This window comes from Falco cherrug, chromosome 12 (genome assembly GCF_023634085.1).
Source record: "Falco cherrug isolate bFalChe1 chromosome 12, bFalChe1.pri, whole genome shotgun sequence".
NCBI classification, from domain to species: Eukaryota; Metazoa; Chordata; class Aves; order Falconiformes; family Falconidae; genus Falco; species Falco cherrug.
This window is the reverse complement of record NC_073708.1, coordinates 18,525,235-18,539,500: the sequence shown is the minus strand read 5'-3', so window position 1 is coordinate 18,539,500 and position 14,266 is coordinate 18,525,235. Positions and strand designations below refer to the sequence as shown.

Genomic DNA, 14,266 nt, shown 5'->3' with positions numbered 1-14,266 from the left:
CACCCAGGTCTTTCAATGATTTTTACAGACAGCTTAGTGATCCTTTTTGCTTTTATGCTAGTCAGTATCCTTTTAGAAAAAGTAAATGATTGTATGTCTGGAGCAAGCTTGTATAGAAACAACAAAACAGTCTCCAGGCTGCCTTACTAAATGGAGTCAGATGATCTATATTGATCTTGCTTTCTTTCATTACTTGAATTGGATTTTGCTTGAAGGAGTGACATGCATGCACATTTATATAGTGAAACGCTGGTGACAACTGTATCCTTGTATAAAACAGTCCCATTAACTTTTCTTGCTAACACTGAAGTCCTGCATTACGATATTAAGGCACTGTAAAAGCAAATCCTGCTGTTACATACTCAGCTGCAGTTTATTATTTAGAGAACAAATCCTTGATTTGCAAGTATTTTTCATTGCTGTTTTAGTCACAGTGCTTCGTAACAGTTCATGGACAGTTTTGGGGTTCTGAAAAGCCACAAACCTTTTTCTTGTGTGATTACATCCTTCTCTTTACAGCTATCTATTATTCAAGTTTCCTTGTCCTAAAGAAACTAGAAATTGCAAGTGACTGGGAGGAAAAAAAGATAAATGGTGTCTATTGTGTTTGCTGTCACGCTAATTCATTAACTGGAATTCACCACTTGTCAAGCAAAACAGTTCAGTCTGAAGTTGGAGAGATTATGGAGCTGTTTGACATATGCTTATCTTTAAATTTTACTGCTGCACCATGTTGCCTAAAATGTTTCTCTAAATTTGTATGTAGCTTTGTAATTAGGTTTATTAGCAATTTTCAGAAGTCGCAGTAGTGATGCTATAATTACAGCTGAAGATGTGTTTTTATGCACCTTTTCCAGAATTTACAAATTTTTCAAAATTTCATATTTGGTGGAATGAAATATCCTTTTTTTTGTTTTATTGGATATTCTTACACAAATATGTCTGCTGTAAGCCATAACCATGCTTGTTGGGGTACCTAATATTTGAATCTATAAGTGCGATTTATCAGATCTGTGACTTTTCATGGGTTCTTTTTTAGTTACGCCCTTCCTGGGACTTGAGATGCAGGCCCTTACCTGTCCTATGTATTATGTAGCTAAAACCCAGACTGACTTCATAGTACATGCGTGGTGTGTCTGGTCCTGTGTCAAAAAGGGCCACAACATAGTCTTTCATTAAGATATTCTGCCCAACAGAATGCTGGAAGAAAAATATGTAAGGCTTTTATGTTAGCTGGCTTTTTTTAAAAAAAAAAAAAGATAAAAAAGTAAATACTTGTTCAGAGCTTAATCCTGAAATACTCTGTTCCTTATAAATGCAGTTGATCAACTAAAAAAAAATTGCAGGAAAATGAGAAATGCAGGCTCTGATGTTAAAACCAGCTTGGATGTGCATGTAAGACAGTGATTTCACTGTTGGGTAGACTTTTTTTATAAGCTTAAGTCAAACCCTTAACAATATTACACACTAATCAATATGCTTCTACTTATGTGTTCAAAATAAAGCCCTGGCAAAAATGCTATCTTGAAATTAAATGATGAGTATCAAATGCTAATGAAACTGTAGCAGGTTTTTCAGCATCACTACTTCTAATTTTCAGACAGCTGCTGCATTAGATTTTAGTTAACAATCTCAGTGCCTAGCTGGAGGTGCCTCCTTGGTGGTCTGGGTTGGGTTTTTTGGGGAGTTATCCTTGCTTTTAACTAGTTCCAATCTGCATTTGTTGGAGTTTAAAGTTTGGAGTTTGAAAACAATTCTCTTCTGTCTGACTTCATTTTCTTTCTGTTCTGAAAATGCATTAACCACTATTAAAAAAAAATATGTTTTGGCAATGTTAGTGACTTTTAATTGTTCACTGAACTACAGTTTATTACAGGAGATCTTTTATATCTGTTTCTTTTCATGCCTTACTGGGAAAAAAACCAAGCTGGAATGAAATTTCTAGAATTAGTCATTAGAATCTCTTGACACTAAGGCAAATTAATTTTTAGAAGGGGGAGGAAAACATGGGAGGTTTTCTTATCTGACTGGTATTGCAAGACTAGTAGTTCATACTTCTATCACATAGCCCGCTTTCCTTGTTTCTTAATGTTGATTGTAATACGTATATTTATAGATGTTAATGGAGAAACAAACTAGTTAGTTACGATTTTAAGGGTGGTCAGTCAGAGACGGTGGTAAGGAGTCACACTTGAGATCTCATCTGAAGTCCCCGGGACTGGTTTTAAGAGCGCTGCGGTTACCGCAGCGGGAAGGCAGGGTTTGCTGCCCCTCTGGCACTCCCCTCACCCAGTGGCTCACCCAGAACTGCCTTTGAGAACATTACAAACATTCATTAATCAGCAGTAGAGAGACAGCAGGTTCATGGAATATTTGCATAGAGGAAAAGAAAATTGGGAGAAACCGAAGGCTTGCTCAAAATACATGTTGGTCATTAAGTCGTGCAGCTGCTAAAGAATCAATGTGGTGATTCTGCTGTTAGTAAGACTTGAAACTAGAGCGGGATAGAGTTGTTATTCTTAAAGGTCTTGGAAAGTGTTGGTATGTTAATACTGATACCTTAAACAAATTCAACTTTAGGCATCTTTTATTAATTCAATCTATATTTTCCCTGCATTTTTAACTGGGTATAGTGACACAAATCCTCCATGGCCATAAATTGTCATAGCGCCATTGATTCTGTCTCTCCTCCTCTCAGTCCCCAAAGTATCGATACCCACATACAGCAGCACTGTGCTGGTTTGTAAGATCTATGCTGTTAAACAGCTCCCAGAGGGGGCTGCATTTCAGTGAAGGATGGAGGCTACGTGTGTATGGTGGGTGTATATAATTTGAAAATGAATCAGGACATTAACTTTGCTATGTAATTATGGTTCATTTTTAAGCCGCTGTTCAGTTCAGTTTTCATTCTTCATCAGAGGAGAATGCAGTCAATAGTGAGTGGGTTTTCAGTCCTGCTTTGGTTCAGTATTTAGGGCAATCGTGTGTTTAATGCAGCTTTTGGGCAGGGAAACAGCTTGAGAGCTGCTCGGTGCCGCAGGCTACCAGCTGCTTGCCTAATTGGCCTGGGAGCATGGTGGAAGGAAAGCGGAGACACCGAGTCAGCTGGCTTCAATATTGTTCCCAATTGGAAGAAACCTGCTTATTGGTTTGAAATGGCATCCAGTATCATGGATACAGAGCAACTGTTTGCACAGGGTTGATGCTATCCATACTAGCTGTCGAGTTCCTTCACCACCACAGCAAGTGAGTGGAGTTTGAATCCACAACTTTTTCTTCTGTTGGGTAAGGCTTGAAGGCAGCTGAGCTATAATTTAAGACTGAGCCTGTCCTCACCCGTGTGGGAGGTTTCACCAGGTAGCATGGCAGGCGCAGAAGACACACTGAAGAGAGAGCCTAAATAATATCCATAGGTGGGTGCAGAAGGGAAATAGACATAGGGGACAGAAAACATAGTTTGGAGATGCAGAGTGGCATGCTCTGTATTATTCTTCCAGGTGCTTGGTTAACTTGACTTTGATAGCCAGCGAGGCTCAAAATGTATCCCTCATCCAGAGTGGTAGGGGAAAGAAGCGTTCTGGGTTTGATAGATTTTCCTGTTAAGAAATCGCAGGAGGTTCTTGGGTTTTTGTGAAAAATGCAAGGAGTTTGAAATGCTTGGTTTTGTTAACTTTTAAGTTGTTAAAATCCATGCCACTCTGTTTTGTTTGGGACAATAATTATGCAGTTAACATTTGGATTTGAAATAAATGCTAATAAATTTGTTGTATCTAAGACATTTGTTTGAATGTACAAGAAATGTAGACAAATAATTGCTTATGATCACATTGATTAGTTTCTATAATTATTTAAATATTTTTCAGTTGGGTGATTGGTTTCTAGAATTATGTAAATATTGCCCGGTTGGATTTTCAAATATTTTTATAGGTATGTTTGGGTCCAGTGTATTTTCACAGGTGATTTTATTAGCTGAGATCCTAACAAAACATGGCTAAGCAATCAAACGTGGTGTGTCGATTTCTCTACCGGGCGTTACTTCTTGTATTAATAGCTTTTTAAACTTGTTGACAAACAGCTTGTAACTTGAAAGGGCAGTTGTCTTGAAAATAAATAATTCTGAATTTTTCCATAATCAGTGGTGGCATACAGATTGAATGTTGCTATTAGTGTTTCTGCTGAAGGAGAAGACATAACTTGCCCATTATATGTCATTTTCTGATAGCATCTCACTGTCAAACCAAGTTGTTGCTAGCCATGGTATTTTCTGGTTTATTGCTACGAAAGGGTGGCTCAAGAAATGTAAGTTGTGGGAAGATGCTGATAGTTACAGAAATGGGGTAAAGGAGGATTTTGAAGAACATGTAGACAAGTAGGTGGGAAAATGAGCTTGTTCTGTTGTTTACAAAACACCTGCTTCTGCCAACTGAAGACTTTCTGCAAGTAATTCCTCTGCTGGTAAATAACCACTGTAGTAAACCTTATTACAGTGATCTTACATGGTGCTGCCTGTGTGCAAACTGGCCTTGCAGTTGATGAAAGTTTGTGTGTAGGACAACTGCAGAACAGCATTTTTACTGACTGTATAGTAATTACATTATTTATGACAGTGAACCTAAACAGGCAGTAATAAAAAAAAGTGTGAGACAGAGTATTTTATGCCTTAAAATTATCCTGTATTATATTACTATGAAAATCTCTTGTATTCGAAGTACTACATTCTTAAATGCTGCTTACCTTTTTAAATTGATATCAAACTTAGTGTGGACAGTCTTAACCCAGTTTACACATTTAGCTCAATAATTTTGCCTAGATGTTTTTCTTACAAAATTAAGTTTAAATAGAATGGAATGAAGGTGGTGAAACTGTAGGATATCATTTTGTCCACGGGATCTCAGATAGAAAAAAAATTACCTAACCTGATTATTTTTTTTTAATTGACTTCAGAGAAACCAATCTAAGTCAAGTTCTCATAAACAAAGTTAAATTTGCAGGGCTGTCATCTAAGGTTATTCTTTGGTAAACAAAATATACTTAATAAATGCCTAACATCGTCTTCCTCCCTATCTTCTACATGTAAAAAGTTATTAGAACATACATTGCATTTTCTACTGCACTTGTAAAAGCAGGTAAGAGCTGGTCATTTTTCAACCGTTACAGGACTTCTGCTTCCAAAGATACTTAAATTTCATAGAAGAGCAAATGAAGTAGTTAGTCAAAGGCCCATCAACTCCTCAAATTCTCTTAACTCCTGATTAACTTAGTTATCCCAAAGACTATTCTCAGTTGCCTGTGACCATTACTGGTTCTCCTCCTCCTCCACAAATGAATAATTAAAAAAATAAATATAATTCATATGTATCAAATCACGTGCCATTTTAAGAGTTAAACTGACTTCAGAAAGTAACAAAGAAAGCTTCCGACTTCAGAGGAAAACTGCAAACTACTCATCTGTGGGAAGAAACATGCATTTTTACAAAACTGGCAGTTTTCCTTGTTGTGTTATTAACAGACTACAGTGAAATTGGCCATTAGGGTGGCTGACCAGGGTAGACGCTTTCAGGTGCTGCTGTATCTGCTTCTCACTGGCTTTAGCTTCCCTTTGCACTTCTGCAGTTTATATCCTGCGCTTCATCTCAGCTTTTGGGTTTTAACTATTGTTAAATAGTTATTTCAAGAAGATTATTGTGGTTCTTAATCATAAATATTTGTTTTAATTTGAAATGTAAAGCCTTCTTATTCTTTAGGTGTTAGAACTGTGTACTTGACACTTGTGAAGGTTCTCTTCCTTGTGTGCGTTCTTGCTTTCCCTTCTCACCGTACAGAGTTGAAGGTTATCATATGTAATAGCCTTTCTGCTAATTGCATCTTTTATATCTTATGCACAGTCTTTAAAGTGCACTTATCATGCTAATTCTTGAATCATCGTGGTTTCAAATACCTCATTAGAGGAACACTTCTCATTGCTCCTCTTGCAAATCATGTCTGTTTCTCACAAATGTTTACTACTTCGTTGTGGAAGGGGCAGCTTCCCTCTGCACCAGCCAGCCTCATCAGCCCTGGAGCTCTGCGCAGTTACAATTCAAATCTAGCTGAGGTCTACTACTCTGGTGTAGAAAATACAAATTAAATTTGTTTCATTTCCGCCTCTCTAGGTGGTATTCAGTATCTGTGTAGCCTTGGGCAGCCATGTGATTAACTGTGCCCCCTACCAAATGCTTCCTCTGATCTGTTACTGGCAGGCAGGGGGGAGTTGCCAGTCCCTTTTTGTTGTAGCCGTCTTCAGACAGAAGAAACCTGAGTCTGTTGTCTCATCTCTTTCCAAAACAGGACCTTTGCCAGCAGTGATGGGAGAGGTGGCAAATGAGAAAGGAAGGAGCAGAAACTGTGACTGATGTAGTGGGGAGCAACAGATGTCATGTGGAAAATTGAGATATACTCAATAAGCATTTTCTACAAACATTTTCATACTGATGTAACTTAGTTATGGGGTGTGAGATACGAGCATATGAGAGAGTGAGTGAGTTTAAGCTTTGAAGCATTTCAGACAGATGGAAGTTTGTGGTTGAAGACAATTTATGTGGAATTACAGGCTAGTGGTGTTCACAGCTTAATGATTCTGCTTTAAAAGTGATTTTATGTTATAATTAAAGAGATGTGTTGAAAGAGAATAGAAGGAGCTGGGTTACAGGAAGCAAGGGAAGTAAAGGCCAGAGCTGCTGCCGTTAAAAGCGTGTCATCCAGAAAGAGCTAAACCCCGTGTAAGAACACAATACAGAGAATTACAGGTTACTGTTGTGGGACTGACTTCAGTGTGCACTGTTGGCCAATGGAGGTGTCTTTGAATACATTATTAAAGGCAATATCGCAATAAATGAATCAGAAAAGATGCTTTGACATCTGTATTACAAATCATATTAAAGTATATACTTATCTAGAGCAGAACAGAGCTGTGTCTGAATCAGCAAAAAGTATTCACTGTTCAGCAGCAGGAAAAAAAATTAAAATGCTAAAATACTGGTGATTTTATTTTCTGGATAGGCTTTTAGCACTTGAAGCAGAGTTCAATTACTCCGAGTATTGCCCTTTGTATAAAAGGAAAAATGGTTTATTTGCAATGTACTTACCTTGCCAAAATGTTTTGTTCATAGCTTGCTTTTCCATGTTTCCTTCTTTTTGATGTATTTGATGTATTTCAGTACTGAGAGATCGCTTTTCACCTTAACATTAACGGTTTCATAACCACCTCTTGCTTCTATTCTTGTCATACCTGAAATTAATAAATCTAATTGCATTTTTGCAAATCCATTTATTGTAATACTTCACACTTGGGGCTTGTATCAATTGAAATAACAAAACCATGTTTTCACCTGAATTCCAGTGTTTCTACACAGTTACTTGACTAAATCTCTAGTGTTAGTATTTCTACTGTTTTCAGAAAATTCGTATTCTCCAAATTGCCTGACGTATTCCTTCTATTATTATTTTAAAACAGGTGTTTTATAGAAATTATTTGGGATATTTTGGGGATGTCACCATTTTGATAGCGCACTATAGACATTTTTCTTTAGAGACAATGGCTTTAGGTAACAGTATTATGAGTCATGGAATACAGTATGTGTTCCCTAAACATTGTTTTCCAGTCTTTGTGTTCTGTGTCAAACTAACTCACCTTTTATCATTCGTTCACTTTATAGATTAAGTTCTGCTTCAGATGTATCAGAAATATATATGACAGCAAGTGTTTCCTTTATCGCTGAGGAGTTACTGCTTTTCACCAGGTCTTTTGCATTCTGTGGTTTGAGCTTCACAATTGGTGATAACTTACATCGAAATTCTGTATTTGTCATCCTTAACAGAAAGGGCTATCGCAAGACATGAAGTCAGAGAAATAGAACAGCGCCATACAGTAGATGGCCCCCGCCAAGATGTGACACTGGATGAAGAAGATGATGTGGTGATTATTTACAACAGAGTACCTAAGACTGCCAGCACATCCTTCACAAATATTGCCTATGATCTTTGTGCAAAGAACAAATACCATGTTCTACATATCAACACAACCAAAAATAATCCTGTTATGTCTCTGCAAGATCAGGTAAGCTACTGCATTTGGGATGTTTTTATTAAACAAGGGGAAAGTATAGGAAAATTTATTGCTATTGCAGACTTACGTGGTCTGATGGAATTGGCTTTTATGTCCCATTTTGCAATATAAATGGATTCTAATGTGTTTTGTAATCTCTTTGTAGAGAATTAATATTACTTTTTAAATAATAGGTTTAGGTTTTTGCTGGGCTGCTGGGTGGTGGTAAGTATCTGTTTATTGGACAAAAACAAAGATAAAAAGGGACACAGCTGGGGCAGAAATTACAATTGTTTTAACTGTAAAAGTTTATTGTATTGTCAACTGTCTGCCTTTTGGCTGTGTAATAGTATTTGCTTGTCATCTCCATCTGTGGTGAATGCAGTCTTACATGATTTCCTCTCCCAAGTAGTGCAGGCACCGTTCCATGCTGTCAGGGCTATACTTTTGTCTTTGGTACTGGGTCCGGTCAGGTCTCACAGGTGATAAAAAACAGGTAAAAAGAAGTGGTTGTAAATCGCTTGCACTCTAAAGGAACAGTCACTTTGCATCCATGTAAAGTTCTCACTAAAATCAGTGTAGTCCCAGGCTAGAAATGATCATGGCTACTACCACTGCATCAGATGGTGGGTGTTAAAAAAAAGATGAAGGGTCAGCGCTCTGTTTTTCTTGGGGTGTGGTGTGGTGAGGGAGTAGATTTTTTTTGTTGTTGTTGTTTCATTTTTTAAAATAATATTTCTTTACTTGTGAGTGCACATGTAGGAAACACAGGTCAGAGGTCTGAAACATCACCATGTCATCATCCCTGTCTGTAAAACAAACATTTCCAAACTCCCGAGGAATGTACCACCGGTGGTGTGCTGATCATCTGAAGTTGATATGCAGCACAGGCAGGAGCTGCTCTGCATTGCAGCACGTCAGCACCGAGGTTTCCAGCTCCTTTAAGTGCATGCCTGCAGGCAGAGGCAGCTCAGCACAGCTGCTGGAGTGGGGCAAGGGGAAGCAGGTGCGGCCCCTCGCTTCCAGTTCTGTATACAGGGAGAAAGGACTGAGGTCAGGATCTCAGCACAGGGGACATAGAGTGTACTTGGGGTGGGACTGGGAACCTGTTTTGTGATAGTGGGGTTCTGTTACTGTTGGGGTTTTGCTGTAGTGAAATCTTTTCCTAAATATGAATGTGATATTGTCAGACATGATTACTGAGATTACTAAAAGTAAATCTGGTAGCCATCCCTATAGTCCTGTCCACTGCGTAGAACAAGTACTAAAGACCCGTGCACTAACAGCAGAGTGATTTTTTTTTTTTCCCCAAAAGATTTAACAGGCTTATATCTGTTAATTAAAAGTCATGCTCAAGTCAGTCATACTTAGTGCTGTGCTTCCAACCACAGACTCTTTGAATTGTACTGGTCTGTCCTGAAGGACCAGGAGAGCTAGTCATTGATGGTGTAACATTAAACATAGGCAACCTTTCCTTAAATTTCTGCTTTTGTTTGGAATTCATTCAAATCAAATGTGTTCTTTATTAGCTTAGTTTTGTCTAAGAGAAACTCTGCTCCTCATCTTCCCTCTTAAGAATTACTTACTGAAAAATGAAAATCCATCAGTGCTGGGCATGTATGCAATACTGGCAGTCCTACCTTCATTTGATACTATGCTATTGTCCAAGGTGGTAAATTATGTTGTTTAATTAGACAATTGATACTCCTTCAGTGGCCATTAACTGGGAGATGCTGACAATGAAAAACTATGTATTGCATAGTTGTTCAAAGAATAAGAAATAATGATTTATCATTAGTCTATTGAGATAGCACTTGCCATTGTAAATCATAACACATAATTCTGGAGGTGGCAAGGGTCCTGATATTAGCTGATGAGGTATACTCTTTGTGGGCTTGGATTTGCAACAAATACTCACATACTATCTTCATCAGTGTAGCTCATTTGAGTGTATTAGGTGTGTATGCAGCAGTAGTAAAATACATAAACATATCACAGAGGCAGAATTGTTTTATAAGTGATGCTGTTTGTTGAAGCAAGTCTCCCTAGGCAAAGTGAAGATTGTCTTGGGCCTGACATAAATTTGTAAGATAGTGAGCTCTCCATTATGCACTCCTGCTGTGCTTTTTCCAAACTACTATAATTCTGTAACACATTTTAAGTTTTCTGCCCACGTGTGAAACCTTTACTTCTTGAATGCAATCTGAAAAAAAACCCAAAAAACCCTATTTAAAATCCACTCCAAACACAGTCTGTATCTGATTTGAGATAATCCACTAAGAGTCCCTAATACATCCATTTTAGTTTCAGATGGAACTTGTTCCAGCAGCCCTCCTTTCTTTTGCAGCTTCTCTGGCAGCAGGATCCTGGGAACTGCCCCTCTTTATGCAGGTTGGGCCTTTTCTCTGCAGCAAGCTGAGTGCCATGTTGCCCATCTTGCATTTCTGACCTCTGTGGTCTGTAACAAAACCACTTGCTTTCATTAAACCAGAGTAGTTGTTTGGTTGGATTTTATTTGTTGCTTGCATGTTTCAGTACTGATACTTTTTGTCCTACAAGTATGCCTGTGCTGTGGCTAGCTGAATGGCATACCAGCTACACAGACTTCAGCTTTTTTGTTACATGGTGAAGTTGTCACCTAAAACGTTTAAAATGAAATTACTATTCTGTCTTGCAGCATGTATTCTCGATATATTGTTAGAAAAGGGGGTATGAGAACACATTCTCTGTACTGTTGCAAACATAGACAAGCCATGGTACAATTATCCAGCATTTCACTCCCTCAGCTTGCTGTTTTCTGTTCCTTGTTCTTTTTTCTCCCACAGTTTCTCTCCCCGTTTTTCTTGAAAAAGCAACCTGAAAACATATAATCTTGCTTCCAAATGTATTCTAAAACAGTGCCCTCTCAGAGGATAGCACACTTACACTGACTTTAGTGCTTATTTCCTCTGCTGGTGAAGTTCAGTGGCTGTCAGAAGTGGAACAAGCGTAAGGTTGCCATACACTGCTAGAGGTGGAAGTACTGTCATGTACTCCTGAACATTTAAGAGTGTTTCTCTAGGAGTCAGATGGCCTAGTGAGTGCTAGCATCTGCTGCTGTCCATGTGCCGGTTGTCTTTTTCCTTCTGAGAAAGAACTGTTCACATGAGGTGGGTAGCCTCGCTGTACTGTGGCTGAACTGGTGAACTCTCTTTTCACCATCTCACAAAATTGCTTCTCAGCTGCCCTTGCCTTGAACTTGTTTGTGGCTTTTCATGGCATGCAGCCACAGGTGTGCTGCTAGCCTGTTTCCAGTGTTCCTGACCCTCTGATTTAGAGCTAACTGTTAGTTATTAGCTTGTATGACAGTTTTGATAGCTAAGCGACCAGTGCCTTCCTGCAGAGCAGTTCTGATTCAGTCATTCCATCACGCTTGGTCTTTAAATCTGAATATGAGATTTCCTTTAATGGGGACACTGTGTGGGTCTTCAGCCTTACTTGAGAGCCCTAATTTTGTAGCTCAAATGAAAAAATCCTCATGGTGTTTCTCAGCAGGCTAGGCTTGTGATATTCATCCCCCCAGTTATTTGTCATTTTAAGACAGTTATTCAGCAACTGACAAACAAAACTAGAATGTAATGACCTGAAAAGCTGGGGCTTTTTTGGTAGCCAGGATTCCGTGTGATACCAGCCCACAGGGTAATGACCATACCACCTTCTGGGGGCAAAGGCAGGGGGTGTGTTTGTGTTCAGACTGTAGAGAAGTGGGATTGATGGAAGCAGGTAGTGGACAGAGATGACAGTTTACAACATCGCTTTGGTTTGCATGTACAGATTTTCCAGGGCTTTTTTTCTCAGACCAAGTGTGCTGGTGATGGTTTTTTGGTTGGGGTTTTGGGGGATTTATTTTTATTTTTTTTTAAATTTTGGCTCACTGAGACTTGTTTTAAGTTCTTATCATCCTAGAAACTGAATGTATTTAACTCACCTTTCAGGACATCTTACGCCCCCAGAGTACATTTGCTCTGACTTTTTAATTCAGTGAAGCTCAGCTGATTTCTCACTTACTAAAGGCTGTGAAGCAACTTTGTAGCTAATTATATAAAAGCACCATGAAACAACTTCCCAGCAATTCCATTCACGTCTATCCGCACTTTTAAAGTAACTTCAAATTTTATTCAGTTGGGTTCAGATGGAGAACCTTGCTTGGTCTCTTGAAAGCTCCACTGTCTGCTAAGCCCTGAAAAGAAAGGTAAAATTGATCATAGTTAACAATATGAAGCGGCAAGCAATATTGATTTCTGCCTTTCTGCCCTAAAATGTGTTAATCCAGTCCAAACTCATTGGGCTGTCTGTAACCTGGAACAATTCTGATTTTGGAATGCTGCAAACTTGGGGTGAAGGGGGAGGGGGGGTATTCTTGCCTGCAGGCTGCTTACAGTTGTTAGAAACTTAAGTTCTCAGGGCCACAGCACGTTGCTGGTCTATCTTAAGGCAGATGTAAATGTTGCATCTGTCTTACAAAACCTTCCTAGCCTTCTCTTGGCTTGCCTGGTGTTAAAGTTAGTAAAAGGCTAGAATATCCATCCTATGTTTATAAAAATTATTTCCTTAGCAGACAACAACATTGTAGGGTAAAGACAGTAAAGGATTTCTGAACTGTTACTGGAACATCCAAGGTCTGATGCCCGATGGTGGCATGGGGATCTAAGATAGACCTGACCCTTGGGATTTTGCACTAAACATTTCCCTGTGTCTAGTCCTAGTCTATTAGAAACTGAAGTCTAGCTGGTGCTAGATTTCAGAAAGCTTATTCATGGAAACGTAACTGAAATGTACACTTTAATATGCATGCTGCAGTACACACGATAGGTAGCATAACTGGTTTACTTGCAGGGTTGTATCAACTAACCGTGATATTTTGGAGTCTGAGGGTGAGGGAAGAGAGAATTATATATACTTTGCATTTAGGAAACTTCTTTCCTAAGTATAGAAATACCTGTAGCTGAGGCTGTTCACTGAAAATACCTTATGATTGATCTTTGGCAGGTACAGTTAATGAAAGTGTGGTTTGTTTCAATTGCAGTAAAGGTTGTTCAACTAGATTCAGAATCTCATAGATATATCATCAGTTTATGCTGTGGACAACACCAGACAGAAAGCAAATGCAGTTTATGAAACACCATTGTATAACATTGTGCAGTGCTTTTCAGCTACATTTGCCACAATTTTCATGTGCAATATATAGTTTAAATTGTGAAATGCCACAGACTGTAAAACTTGTACACTGAAAAAATGAGCACTGCCTGTTATTAAGAGTAATATATATTTCTTTTACCTGAGAGTCCAAGAACTATCATCTGGAGAAATAAGCAAAGGTATCAACCTCTTAAATTCTAGACTGTGAGTTTTGCATGTTTGAAGAAACAGCATCAGGCCAGTCTTGCTTCTTAAAATCCTCAACTGGATAATTATAATAAATACCATGTTTCAGGACACTCTCAATCCATTAGACCTTGCAGAATGTTAATATGTTGTCCTGAGCTCTCAGACTTTTGTTTTTTCACTCTCATCTCACCTCAGTAGGTGGTGGTCATCTATGTCACTGTATAACAGAAAATATATTGTAGATGTGTAAGGAATGCTGTCTTCTAATTCTTAGCTTCAGAAATGACGTATCATTGTCAGACAGCTCAGGCAGTGCAGATTTATCATCTTTTCTTTATTATCCAGTTCACTAGTTTTGGAATAACTTCCAGAGTTAAATGCTTCGATGTTAAAATATTCTGTTCATTTAATAAAGCCAAGCTATATCAGGATTTGCATGTCCCACTTAATTTGATCATAGTTTCTGGTTTGGGGCATGCATCTTATTTTGTTCTTTGAAATGTAAAGCTATTCCTATTTTTGTGAAGTTTGCCCATAACTGCTTGATCAACTTTTGTTTAAGGGCTACTTCATGCTTTAACATGGAAGTTTCACTGAAATGTTAGGCATAAGGTAACTGTTCCAAATGGTAAACTATATATCTGATTTACAATGTATATATTTATAAAATTTCTGGATTACTCATGCATGGCATTTTGGAATGGGGGAGCAAATAAACCACCAGATTTGTTTCTGATGTCCCAGTCAAAAAGGTCTAAGAACATGCTTGTAAATCTGGTACACTTTTTTTTTTTATTTTTACTTGGGGGATAAATA

At 38.3% G+C, this 14,266-nt stretch overlaps 1 protein-coding gene across 4 annotated transcripts in view; it reads left to right on the top strand.

Annotated features, from left to right (window-relative positions):
- HS2ST1 (heparan sulfate 2-O-sulfotransferase 1) overlaps positions 1-14,266 on the top strand; it is an 81,414-nt gene that overhangs the window by 52,504 nt on the left and 14,644 nt on the right. For all 4 annotated transcript variants that reach the window (XR_008734644.1, XR_008734643.1, XR_008734642.1 and 1 more), the window contains exon 2: positions 7,857-8,095. Coding sequence is in view for 1 of the 4 variants with exons in the window: in XM_055724211.1 (XP_055580186.1) it covers positions 7,857-8,095 (239 nt within the window). In the remaining 3 variants the exon portion in view is untranslated. The remainder of the gene's footprint in view (positions 1-7,856; positions 8,096-14,266) is intronic.